We start from the raw sequence: 14,619 nt of genomic DNA on the forward strand, positions 1-14,619 counted from the left end.
AGTTCAAGCACACAATTATATATATATAATATTTCTGGTAAAATAAATGTGATCATAAACGTTTTGAAATATGCGAAATAAAGTTAAATAACCCCATTTTCGAACGAAACTGGGAATAGCTTAATGAAACATTTTAGAACATGTTTTGTAAACACAATGTAGATTTATTTTTTTTAGGTGGCAGTACAGAATAAAAAATGAAAAAGAGAACCAAGCACCAGCTATTATGCGAACAATCAAATTAAAAAGTGTTTTTTTAATGTATAAGAAAGTCGTTTTTGATCAAATTAAACGACAGAAAAATACAATAATAATTCCCTTATATATAAATATAACATGAATGAAATGTGGTAATGATTTTTTTTTTTTAATTTGCATTTTCAAGTAAAATAAAACCAAACACGAAATTCTCGCATACCTTGAACGCCTCATGAGCCGTTGCTAGGGCAACGCTCGGCGAGCGTCTCCTGCTCTGTGGCTGAAGGCAGAGGAAGATGGAGGAGAACATCGTTCAGGAAGCACAAACCGGTCAGTACACATGAGTCTTGACCTCCTCCTGGTTCCTGCAGGTGTGATATCACACGACACATGTTCTCTGGATGAACACATGCCAAGTGTTCAGCAGCCGCGCGTGTTTCTGAGGATGCTAATGTTGTGCTAACCCTAGAGCTAGCAGGTGCACGGATGTAAACAACGGTGACGCCAGTGTTACTGAGATGCTCGACTGAGGTCTTCACATGTCATAGTGTGAACTCTCACAGTGGGAGTGATCGTTGCTCAAAGAATGTTTTATTTTAATAAAATATGTCGCGGATACAAGTCGCATCAAGCTAGCTGGGTTTCTGTCAGCTGTCCTTCATTGTGGCTAATTAGCTGAGCGTCGGAATTTTGACATTATTCCAGGTTATTGAAATGTATATCAAATAGTGTTCAATATAAGTTCTTATTTAATTCATTTAAGTACCCGTATGAATGATAGAATGATCATATTGGGACTATGGTTTCCTCACACAGTGTACTTTTTAAAAAATGTGCTGTCGTTTACTTTTATTTTTCCATGCTCCATTTTAATTTTAAATCTATTATTTCCCACTGATATTTTTCTAGATTTGGATCCTAAACTCAAGTTTAATTTATATGTATTATATGTATAATAATATTTTATATATATATATATATATTATAATTTTATATTATTGTTATTATTAATTATATTATATTATTAATATATGTATTATATATAATATCATTACTTATTTTCATTTTAAATCTATTATTTTCCACTGATATCTTTCTAGATTTGGATCCTAAGCTCAAGTTTAATTTATATATATATTATATGTATGATAATATTATTTTATATTATTATTATTTTTAAAAAGTCGTACTTAAAATTTCTTTTGCACTGCTATTTGTTTGTGTCTGCCTGTGAATAACGGATAGAGCAGTAATGTTTTTCTTTTATTGAATTAAATGACAGTTTATTATGGACCCAACCAAAGGTGATGTGGTGATGATCCGAAGGCTAGAAATAACAATTCAGTGGCTCAATTCTGGCACAATAGCACAATAAATGTTATGACAAAGATCCTGCTATTACAGAAATATATCTTGAAATCAACACGGCTCGAGCCCCTCATTTATTGTTACTTATCTGGGGCAATTTCACCAACAAATAAGTAACTGGACTAAAGTTGGTTAGTAAAGTAAAGGTTATTTGTAAATTGCCTTTCTAGACCAGGGTCACAAAGTGCTTTAACAATCAAAAATGATACACAGTTAAAATATATACTTTAAACGATCAAGACATGATATGATATGATATCATATGAGACAAACACAGGAGTCCCAGAAAATCAGGGAAATGCACAAATAAGAATATCTTAAGAAGTTTCTTGAAGGAGTTAGACGATCCATCAAACACAGAACGTAAACACAATACAATACTTTTTACCTGGAAGATTTGCAAATAAAACACAATGTAGACAATGTGTCCTTCATGTGAATGTTATGGATTAAATTGCTCAGAATTCGGCAACATACTATTTCTTTAGTCTTTTTTTCAATTGACAAATTCAACTTCTTTCCAATTGAATAAAAGAACAACAATGAAAAATAGTTTTACACTTAGTATACACTTCCACTTTACTTTCTTTTTCTGTCTAGTTGCTCTTGAATGTATGAGTAAAATACATGTCTTTATTTTAGTTTAAAAATTGTAACATGTAAAAAAATATATATCCTTTTTTGTGACGCCTATAGCCAATGAATCCGGTGGTGAAGATGCTCTGGTGGGGAACGTGAACAAACTGATGCTGAGCCCTCCAGGGTACACGGGATCTCCTCGAAAAGGACATATCGTCTTCGATGCCTGTTTTGAAAGCGGTGAGTTGTAAACCTAAAAAAATACTTGTTGTTAAGGGTCATGTACAACAAGATCTAGCAACTATGAGGAAACTACAGTTTATAAAACGGTATACAATTTATTCACAAGAATTAATATATTTTATTGAGTATTGTTTTGATTGTTTAAGCGCTTTGTGACCCTGGTCTGGAAAAGCGATATATAAATACAAATGAATTACTTACTTACTTACTATGGGGACAATATGATCATCTACAACATGAAAAATCTTGTTACCTATTTCCTCCCATTTCAAAAGCAATGAGTAGTTAATGTTTATAGACTAGAGGAGGTTATGCCTTTTCTGGCATTTATTTCATTGCTGTCTTACTCATAAAGTACTTCATTGGAATTGATAGCGCTCATGATGGGAAAGTAGGAAGTCCTTCAATTTTGCCTTCGTTCTGTAGCTCTATATGGATTCAGGAATATTTTTCTCAGTCATCATTCACTTGTATGGCTTCTAACTGCTGCTGCACACGCGCCCTGCTTCATTCTGAGCAAGTAAATACGGAAAACATGACAATATGTAGCAGAACATACACACTTGTATCAGTTGCCAGTCGCTAATGTTGGCTAAAGAGTTGAAGCCGTTTATTTGGTTCACTCATGTCATGTTCAATGGGCTGTAGATTTTTTTGTAAAGCATACACACTGTTTTAAAATCTCCCTATGTTGTTAGATTTTTATTTAGTTGATAGTATTTTTGTCTTTACTGAAATGTAAAAAACTATTTTGTATTCAGGCTCGAAAAGAAACAAGCAAGGAGGTATAAGTTGAATAAATAGAACATAGGAAAAAGGAGATACGTGTTCAAGTATCCCTGAGGCCTGATACGTGTCATCCTGTTCCATTAGTGCTGGAATATCAATGTGATGATTTGTATATTAGCATGCTCCGCAGATGGTGTGGTCAGATAAGATCAGGCATTGATCATCGGGCATAGATCTCCCTCGGTGGGATCAGCTAACATACACGTCTCTCCGGCTCAGGATGTATCTGCTGAACGATTTATGCCATTGATATAAATACCTTTCCGGAAAATGCTTTCCAAAATAACTATGAATATATATCCCTGGAAAATATCAAGTACAGTATTTCAGTGTCTTTATAAATCCTACATCAATATTTATGAATGATTCACATTTGTATTACTGTGTCTGTACATTGTTTTGATGTATAGTGAATATTTATTATTACTCGTTTTGCAAAACACTTAATTAAAGCAATTAACAAATGTAATGCTCATCATTGTTATTGATCTATAAAGACGTAAATGTAAAACTCAAAGCTATCTGAATTAGCCCCGTATAATCCCTGTGATATGGCAATTAATAATCAATTGAATGTTCGACCAAGAAGTGGCAGAACTTTTGTTTTTTTTCTGGCATTTTATTGTTTGTACTCAAAAGTTTGAAGGGATTTTCATGATATTTTGACATTTCTTTCAACATCAAACTTGGGTAAGATCTAGCAAAAACCAGGACACTTCACTTTATAAAACGATATGCAATTTAATCACATAAATAAAGTAACTTTCATGTCACTATGCTGGTAAAATATGTTGTTAAGGCTCATGTACAACATGTACAACAACTCTTTTTTTTATGTCCCAGGCCAGGTTTCAGAGAGGCCTGGACTTTTGTATCATAATTATTCTGAATGATCCAAACTTTAATCTAATCCGTTTTAACTTCTAAGAGCATCAAAAATACGGTGTGATGGCAACAACAAGAGAAACATACCCTTACGTTCTTCTTTCTGTCACGCGTTCACACCCTCAAATCTGATGAAAAGTTGTTTTTTTCTGCCGACTTTCCTCCTGATGAAGATGGCTGCAGCCTGAAGGTGACACTTAATTAAATATGCATGAAGTGGATCAGTCGTTCTGAACGTGTGAAGACCCCGGTTGTCTTTGTTCCACAACAATCCGCCACCCATGTGAAGCATGTTTTTTATTTTGTCGCGTTAGAATTAAAACTAATGCGTTTATTATAGTTCTAGAAATGTAATCTGTTTGCCAAAGGTATCGAACCTCATTTACATTTAGATGAGTCTTAATGCACTTTAGCCCCTTTTTCCCTCCACATGGTACCAGCTTGACTCGACTCCACACGGGTCTAATCGCTCTTGGTACCGGAATGTAGTTCTTTCACTGCACTTCTGCCCCCTTGGTGTTGCCGGTTGTCATGGTTACGCAGACAGGAGCGCTTGGGGTTATCAAAATGATTAAGATCGGCAATAATGTCAGACAACTTACTACATAAATGCACATTTGAGCAAATTAAAATACGGTTGAAATGTCACCAAAAAAAAGGACAATTGTAATTAGACGAGTGATATAATAATACGTTGGTCAAACCCTTTACTGGATTCCACACATACAGAATGGTCACTGTTTCTGTGGTCAAAAAGCTCGACAAAACATTTGTTATTTTTGTATTTTACATTATTTTGTCAGAGATCTTCCAGGCTTGTTATCTGAGAAAGAAAAGTTACTCTTGAAGCTGATTTATTAGGCCTTAACATAACATTCAGGTTTTATTATTGAGCACTGTGTGGAGATTTCCTCCATTCTTATCTTGCCCCGACACATTTATAAAGTCTCTCACTTCAACTGTTGGCATTTTCAGTTAAATCCTAAATTCTTTTGTGAGTGCTTCACCACCATGTTGCTGTCCAAGGAGCTGTCTCATCGACGGGCTCAGTGTGGGTGCTGGATATTTACTGCACATCTGGACTTTTTTTAAATCATCAATTTGTTCGTAAAAAAAGAGGTTTTCTTGTCCCTAAAGTTGCTGTGATCACATATTTTCCTCTTCCCAGACTTTGACTGAATTTATACGTTTGATATTTGAATACCTGGAACCGATTATATTGCGTCACCATATGAAGTTCCTCTGACGAATGATGTCTGCCATGATCTAGTACTTTTGGTGGTAGTACATAATACGAATATTTGCTAATAGAATAGGCCAATCAAGGGTTAGATGTGTATGTTTTTATTCAGAAAATCAAATCTTATTATTTAAAAGTGTCTTTGGGTCTCTGAGGTGAGAGAGGTGGATATAGTTCAACTAATGTGTTGATTTAAGTGTGTCTTAAATAGATGTTGGACTCTATTGTATCATCAGTGTCTGTTTGTACAAAACTCTAGTTCATTGAAATATTTATGTTAGAAAATGATCTTGAGCACCGCCCACAGAAAACACTTTATTTTTCTGCGGATCAAATCTTTTCTTACTAACACACCACTCTGCTGTCAAGGTTTGTCACTGTGCGTCATCGATCCTGGAAGTCTTCACCTCCAAGGGCTCATTGAATAAACAAAGCGGGGCGTGATTACATCTAGCTGGAGGAGGAGTGAAGCCATTATGTCATAATGGACTTCGCTCTTGTAACCTCTCGTTCACCCAGATTTCAGACGGAGGAGAACTTTATAAAGTAATAAGTTGAAAACATGGTCACGATGAGAGACTTACTGCATCTTGGAGAGAAAGACTTCAACATTTGAAACATGTGATTCAGGAGAGGTTTCTCATTACTTGTCCTTTAAGTTAGTTGAAAACAAAGAACTATGTACAATATATTGTGTACTGTGATATCATTTGTTATTTCCAATAAATTATAGAAGGAAAATGCAAATCGTAAAGTGAATCAGGACACCAATGAACAGTATCAATTTAATTGTCTTGCATTCATATTTGTTTGTTCCTTTATTATCTCAGTTTCATGTCCTCTGGGTTTTGGTTCTCAACAAATTGAGTTGTATATCTGCTTTGTGTACATTCTTCTGATTTTGGGCAGCTCAAAACTATCCGAGCTTCCATAAATGTGCCATTCAGAACTACTAACGCATGAATGTGTCTAACCTCAAACTAATTTACTGATTTTCTCTAAGATAGATATCGTACTGGCAAATGGTCATTAAATGTGTTTCTTCAAATGGTACTTTCAAATGATAATTGTATTCTATGACTTGTCCTTCTTTACCGAGAAAGAAACCTTGAGTGTATTATGCCAGTTTAGTCCAATGAAATATGAACTTTGTATGTAGCCATCATCAAGCTTTGTATACGCAAAGATCCAAAATCCTCACACCTCTCTTATTTAGACTGAAATATTGAGACAACCAGACTCTTGTTCGTGGGCCAGTCATTTTAGGGGAACTGCCAAAGAAACCAATTAAGAATACTCAAATAACTTTGAGGGATGAAGTTGTCACATTTAGATGATTCAGTTTGTTGTAGATCTGGCTCTGAACCCAACATCCATATTTATAATTAATGTGTAGGGCAGGTCATATTCTAGGGTGGGAATTGGCCACTTGGTTATTTGTGATTGTTAAGAAGCTAGTGTCCAGGATGTAAGATTTGATTAGAGCTTTATTTTTGGCAAAAAAATGCTTAAATTTAATTTTTTTTCTTGTCCTGGACTGAAAGGAACAGAGGAAATCTGGAAGTACATTTGCATCCATGCTGGGTCATTAAAGACGTTAAGCCTGTTATATTGATTAATTAATTAATGAATTAACAATTAATCTGCAGGGGCTTGTGAATAAGACCAGTTTTATTTCATAAACAATAGGTTGCATTTATTTGATAAAACCTCTTCATATGGAGTTATTTGAAATATTTTGATAATCTACGGCTCTGATAAATGGGTGTTGATGGATGGGTCACATTTCTTTTTGTTTCTTTTCCTCCTGTTTTCTGTGGAGCTCACTAAAACTTAAATTACCTTCACTTGTCTGGGCTTTCCAAAAGAAGAGCCATTGGTGTGAGTGGGAGGGAGCACTCCCAACATCTGATGTATTGAGAGCCACTCTGAGTCTCTCTGTCTCCCTTACATGTCCTTGGCAGCAGAACAGCTTCACTGCTCAAATCACTAAATGGCCTCTCTAGTCTTCCCTTTTAGCAGTTTTCTCTCCTCTCTCTTCCTCCTGAGTCATGAGCGGAATATGGAAATGCATTCGAGTTGTCCAAGAAGTTTCTTCGGAAAGACCACCTCGTTCAATGAAAAGCATTGTTAAAGGACGTTTAAGTTAATGGCTTTTATTATTCACTTGATTAATGGTCGTGTCTTATCACATTTGGTAGATAAAATATGAATTGCTTGTGTTGGCATATGAACTTCATTTTCACGTACATGGCTGAAGGTGCACTTTCTGAAAAATTTAAAGGTGGTTCAATGACCTCAAAATAACAAAACATTGCATAGATATAATAAGATGTACCAATCGTATTTTCTCAGAGGGAACATTGTGACTTGAATATGTCATATTTAACATGTATAGAAGAATGCAGAGAATTAAGTTCAGTCTCTAAATAAAGGAGAAAATGTGAATTTCCAGAAGAAAATGCAGTGTGAATGCTGGATGTACTGAATCTGTAAACTGAATACTAATTCAATACTTTCAAGCATTTCAAAGTAAAAATGTGTTGAAACAGTTGAAATGATGGCATAAAGTAGGAAGATGATTTGATTTAAATAAAGTGAAAAAGGTTGAGAAGAAGAAGAAATAAGTAGAATTTGTAGTAGAAGTAGAAGTATTATGTAAGTACTGGGAGAAGAAGAAGTAGTAGTGGGAGTAGAATAAATAGTAGACGTAGAAGTAGTAGTTTGAGTTGAAGAATTAGTAGAATTAGTAAAATAATTAGCAGAAGTAGTAGTATGTAGTACAAGAAGTTGTAAAAGTAGTAGCGGGAGTAGAATAAGTAGCATAAGTAGAAATAGCAGTAGAAGTTAAATAATTAGAAGTAGTAATGGGAGTTGAATAACTAGTAGAATTAGTAGAAGAAGTAGTACCTTGTAGAAAAAGTAGTGGTAGTGAGAGTAGAAATAGTAGTAGAAGTAGTAGAATTAGTAAAAGTAGTAGCACCTAGTATAAGAAATAGCAGAAGTAGTAGTGGAAATTGAACAAGTAGTAGAATTAGTAGATGTAGTAGTACCTAGTAGAAGAAGTAGTAGTGGGAGTAGAATAACATGTAGAAATATTAGTAGAAGTAGTAGTGTGAGCTGAATAAGTAATACAATTAGTAGAATAATTAGTAGAAGTAGTAGCACGTAGTATAAGAAGTTGTAGAAGTATTAGCGATAGTAGAATAAGTAGCAGAAGTAGAAATAAAAGTAGAAGAATAAGAAGTAGTAGTGGGAGTTGAATAGGTCGTAGACTAATTAATAGAAGTACTAGTACCTAGTAGAAGAAGTAGCAGAAGTAGTAGTGGGAGTAGAAAAAGAAGTAGAAATAGTAGTGGAAGTTGAAGAAGTTGTAGAATTACTAGTTTTTCCTTCAGGATTCACACAATAAATTAAATTGCCTATGGTATCAATGATTGTTGTTTTGTTATTCGTCTCTGAATACATTAGAAGTGTTACTGTAATGTAACACCTGCATCATGTTGCAGTCACACCTATGGTGTCTCATCCTGTTTTCTACTCCTTTACTTCATCCATTAATGATCATTGCTCGTCTTGCTCTTCTCTGTCTAAATGTACCTCAAATATTTCAAACATCTGTGCCTGGCTTCCCTGACATTATATCCTGATTTAAAATTAGATTGCCGTTAAACAAAACAACCTCTTGACATTGATAATCTCTGTAACAGCCAGTTTGGTTTGGTTTAAAAAAGCAATTTCCAAAAGAAAGGCAGAGATGTCATGTATTCTTCAAATTACCATAATTAACAAATCCTTGTAATATGTTGTAACAATAAAAAAAACAAACCTACAGGAGTAAAAGAAATGTCTTGAAAATGTCTTGAGTTTCTTTCTTTAATATTAGTTTATTTCTACCCATGTTTTTTTTTAACTTTTTGCATTAACTTATTGAGTCGTGTCGGTCGTTACAGAACAATCAGCCTCGAGCGCTGAAGTTCCCAAAGGGAGAAATACTAGTAAATAAACATAACTGCAGGCTCCCTGATAACAGGTTAGCGCGTTGATAACAGTCCTTCTGAACGCTCCTGTTTGACCTTCTCCTCGCCTGAGGCTCGCCAAGGACTCTTCTGCTCCCAGAGCTTTAATGTCCGAACTTTTGCTCAAATACTGTGAAGCTTCTTTTACCTGTTTTTTGATTTCATTTTTTAAATCGCGTTTTTAAAGTCATGCGTGTAACGTTTTAATTTGATTTAAAATAGTATATAAAACAAAAAATGTAATAAAATGATCAAATGACTTCTATGATGTAGAATTAGCAGGTTATATTGTCATTGTTAGCACTTGACAAACATGTTTTAAAGGCTAATGCTAAAGAGTTGCTTGACACTTAAATGAAGTCGTGAAAGGTAAGGAAAGGTAAGGAAAAACTTTATTGATCCCTCAGGAGGTCTCCTTCGGGAAATAGTTTTTTTCCCAATAGCCACAGCAAATACAGCAATTTTTCATAAAAAATAAATCAAAATAAAATAAGAACAAGAACAAAGAGAAATAAAGAGAAAGAACAAGATGATAGAATCTAAGTCTAAAGATAAAGATAAAGATAAAGAACATAGATCAAAGAAAAATAACAAAGACAAAGGATACAAAGACTAACATAGAACAGAACATCCAGATACTTTCACTCCACTCCTGCCCCCAAACTCAGAATTGTACAATTTAATAGCCCGAGGGATGAATGAGTCCCTGAGTCTATTTGTTTTGCACCTGGATAGGAGCATTCGTGCACTCATTCTGCTTCTCTGCTCACTGATGAAAGTGCAAAATGGTAGCGATCAGAACCACATAATTGGGTTGAGAAGTATCAAATAAGTTTTGTTATCTTCTCCGAAACAATGTGGAATTGAAAATGTATCTGATGACCTATATATACCATATAAGTCTGATTAAATTTAAAGAAATCTGCCACCATTTTATTTTCCATTTTTCTAGTAATTCCTGAATTGCATTCCTAAATCTAGAAAATAAGTTTCTCCAGATGTAATGTCAGAACACCAGTTAAAATTGGAAAACCAGTTTCTAGTATCTTCATGAAGACGTACTAAAACTTCAATACAATATTTATATTTTTATTTATATGACAGAAAAACTGTCTGTGTGAACTAAATATATGTTTCCCTACATATAGCTTCTGATCCACTTTGGTTCCTGCACCATTTGTTGTGTCAGGATTCTAATGAACCATCAACCAACCATATCGTTCGCGGCATCAGGAAGAGATAAAAGCGGCACTTGTTCAGCCTCGTACTCGACTCCCTCCACTAATACAGATCGTCTGCCAGTAGCATGTCCAGAGCTGTGGGGCTAAAGCAGTGTCTGGATGAGATTGATAATACAATTAAGCCTGTCCCAGTATGAATGCATCACTATGACCCATTACTACAACACCCTCTTCAGATGGAGCACACCATTCTGGCTGTAGGGTCTTTTGGAATGGGAAAAAAAGAAAGAAAGAAACAATCATAAAGGCTAGCTGTAAAATGTGTTCTCTTTAGAATGTAGAGGCAGGCCTGTACATCATCAGATATGAGCGAGCTGCCTGGATATCTGGCTGCTGTCCTAGGGCCTGACTTCCCTCATCTGCATTGAAAGAGGAGCTCACTGGAGCGTATATGGACTCGTAATGTATTTCTTATCCATAGGGGCTTCGACTTTGTTTTTTAGAATATGTTACACATCTCAATTGTTTCATGAGAAAAGTTAGTTCACCAAGCCTGGTAGTACACTTATTATTACTGAACTGTCGATCCTCTCTATGGTTACAACAGATTTGAGTGTATTTCTAATACTTTTCTAATTGCGCTCTTGTAAACAAAACAGTATAAAAGTGTCTAGACTTGAGTAAACACTTACACTGGCGATGATTTACTTATTTTTAAATTAGCTCTTTCTTCAAGTTCTAAAAACGTATTCTTGGAATTCGGATCAATTAATTTGGTATTGAACTCGGTAACACTTTAGAATGAGGAACACATATTAACTATCTATAAGCTACTTATTCACATGTGTATTAATAGCAAATTAGTCACTTATTAACCATTATAAGGTACTAACTCACAACTTGTTTATTGTGACGATAATAACACCTTCATTTACTGACTAATAACAAGGACTAAATAAGTAATTAGAGGTTAACTATGATGACTTTTCTTATTTTGATGTCCATTTTACATTGGTTTTGTCGTGTACTGAGAAGGTCACTTAAGAATAGGGAACATCTTCTTTGTTGTTAGGCCTCAATATTGGGTAGTTGTGATGCTAATAACAATATCTATATATGTATCTTCTTTCCCAGTATAAATAGACTTTAAATAGTTAAGTTATTTGTAACTTTATAACTCAAATACATGTTAATTAAGTATGAACAAGCTGCCACTTTAGAATAGGGAACATATTCTAAATAATAAGACTTATTTTAAGTAATAAGATATTAATACCTTTAAGGTATTTGCACCTAATAAAGAGTTGTTGAGAAAAGCTAGTTGTCATCATAGTTAACCTCTAATTACTTCTTTATTTCTTGTTATTAGTCAGTAATTAAGGTGTTGTTAAGGGTGAACTCTTAATGATTATGCTATTAAGTGTAGAATATCATCACAATGAACAAGGTTTGAGTAAGTACCTTATAATGGTTATTAAGTGGCTAATTTACTATTAATGCACTTGTGAATAAGTAGTTTATTAAAAGTTAATATGTGTTCCTCATTCTAAAGTGTCACCTTGAACTCATAAGTAGAGCGAAGCCAAACAGGATCATATTCTTTCTCTAGCCTTTCAAATTATATTTTATCATAGTTATTATATAGTTTATATTTTAATCATGTGTAAAATAAAATAATTCAATGTTTTTTTATTAACAACATGCAAACATTCACAGCATTTGTTCATTTTGTTGTTGCAATCGAACCTCCGGACCTAAGATATCATTTGTCAATATGTCCTTGGCACCTAAAGGAACAAAGAAAACCCACGAGATCCCGGGGATAACTAAGGACGAGAGGATACAGTCGACTCCAGATGCTTTTAAAGCTGATGCTTGGACGTATTTCAGATATAACAAATGAACCAAAAGAGAGTGCAACAATCAAATGTCATTAAAATGTATATAATTTTACAGATACTATTTATTTTCAGCTTTTGTTTAGTTTTAAGTGAAAATAATAAATAACAAAGGTTATTCATTCTGCAAACAAAATTTGTGTTAATAGTTTTAAACTAAGGCAACAGTAGTGCAGTATACTCCAATTTAAGGACATGTCAATTTTGTTGATTTGCTTTTTCAGACATGCTATAGAGGAAAACATTTTAACCGGTCTTTTCAATCGCTTTAACTGGAAACTTAACAACTTTTAGGTCATCTTATTTTCCTGTGTTGTAAACAGGCTTACATGTAGCGGTTTGATGTAACAAATGTAAAGCTATTTCACATATAACCTCAAAGACCTGACGCTTAAACTGTGTTTAATGCACTTTTGAATACCTCTGATATTCCGTAGAAGTTGGAGGTGACCTCTTTAATCTTGCCTGCAGATGAAGTGATAAGGAGTCAGGGGAGAAGGCGAGCTTTAGGAAGTCACGAGGCAGGAGATTGATGTTGCCTCAGTGACTCGCCTTAAGACGTGCAAAAGCAGAGCGAAGGAGAGAGAAAACAGACGTTTTGCTGCAGGACTCAACAGAGAAGCTACCCTATGGCTGGAGTCAATTCAGTCTTTATCAGTCCTCCTCGTCTGTGTCCAGGAATCCTCCTTACACCGCGGGGGTGGGTGGGGGGGGATGTGTTTTTCCAATAATGAAATAAAACACGGCAGAGAATAGGTTTAAGTTGAAGCCTGGCTTTACTACTTGAGCTTTAAACTATAGTTGACATACAGTTGTTTTACACTAGAACATGTTTTTGGGAATTAATGAATTCGATTCTGAGTTGTGTGTTGGTTTAAAGTCAATTACCTTTACGAGAGGTGTTTTTTCTTTGTATTATGTGAAATATATTAAGTCATTCTAGCCATTCTGGTCTTACACTTTCTCCTTTCTAACTTTGAATAAGACTATTTACATTGAAAGGCATGAAATTAATCGTTGTGATCACATTACAACACGATCTACTGTTCAAGGGCAAACCACAGATGTGCTACTACTACAATCATTATTTAAACTTCATAGTTGTTTTGCTATTTTGCAATTCAGGTGTTGATATCGAGGTGGGTTTGTTGTCTGAACTGTGTAAATAATCCGATTGCTTTTCCTTTATCCGGCTGTAGATGGGGAAAGATTCTATCATTTTTTTCCCCCCAAAACCCTAAGCTGATGAGGATTGATGGATGGATGCTCGCGAGAGGAGGCATAAAATATTTACAACATGGCCACTTTCGGCGCGGCCTAACACTTGATTTAATTTCGAGACAACTGGCTATTACCATTGTCACGATTTGCCTGCTCCACTTCAGGCCCGAGGCCCGAAGAACTGCTTTAGCTCCACGATGATCCATCTGCATGGCAGGAAACATCCATCCAGTGGATCGCTACAGGCTGCAGGTTGGCCCATTGTGTGGGCTGAGCACTGTGACTGCTCCCTCTTGTACCTCCATAATGGGATTACATTAGCCTGAATCTTCTGCTCTCAGGCCAGAAACACACACACACACACACATACAAATAAGGGCTGAGGTGAACGGCTGACCCTTCTTTTGGCCGACTCATGGTTTTCTTTCCCTTTTTTGGGGGGGTTTTGCAGTGACGATTCCTTAAGCATACCTGACTTTTTTTTTTATTAGAGAATATTTAGTGCAGACTGTATTGTAACTAAAACCTTATTCTTTTCAGAAAAAGTACTTGCTAATAAACAGCTCTATACTTGTTTATGTTACTTTCTATTTCACTGTATAATATCCACCATAAAATTAAAAGTGGGATCAATGGCGTGTCATATCGCTGCCGCTTTGCAGGCTGAACAAGTCATTTCCACCTTGAAGCCGCAGCTGTCTCTCACCTGGCCTTGCAGCGTCGGGTTCAATAACCCAGCCGCCCATAGCTGCTGTCTTTGCTGCCCCTGACAAACTATTCAAGTGTAAGACCATTTCAATTGAGTTCCCACTTTTACACATCTTACTTTTTCTTTCCTCCAAAGTACTTGAATGAGTTTTCTCTTTTACGTGTACGAAATCTTCACCAGAATAGTTCCGTCTCCTTCTGCTGTTGGAATGGATGCGGGGCCTTGCTCAAAGGTTTAACCTTACGTTTTTCAATGAAAGATAATCATTTTTATGTTTTTTTTCCACTTT

The 14,619-nt window shown here is 35.2% G+C and overlaps 1 protein-coding gene across 1 annotated transcript in view; it reads left to right on the forward strand.

Moving 5' to 3' along the window:
• The first annotated feature begins 474 nt into the window (after nucleotides 1-474).
• agbl4 (AGBL carboxypeptidase 4) overlaps nucleotides 475-14,619 on the forward strand; it is a 306,192-nt gene continuing 292,047 nt past the window's right edge. The window contains exons 1-2 of the mRNA XM_087782661.1: nucleotides 475-528; nucleotides 2,263-2,385. Coding sequence (XP_087638787.1) covers nucleotides 495-528; nucleotides 2,263-2,385 — 157 coding nt within the window. The 5' untranslated portion in view covers nucleotides 475-494. The remainder of the gene's footprint in view (nucleotides 529-2,262; nucleotides 2,386-14,619) is intronic.

The sequence above is a fragment of the Callionymus lyra genome, chromosome 2 (assembly GCF_982586985.1).
Source record: "Callionymus lyra chromosome 2, fCalLyr1.hap1.1, whole genome shotgun sequence".
NCBI classification, from domain to species: domain Eukaryota; kingdom Metazoa; phylum Chordata; class Actinopteri; order Syngnathiformes; family Callionymidae; genus Callionymus; species Callionymus lyra.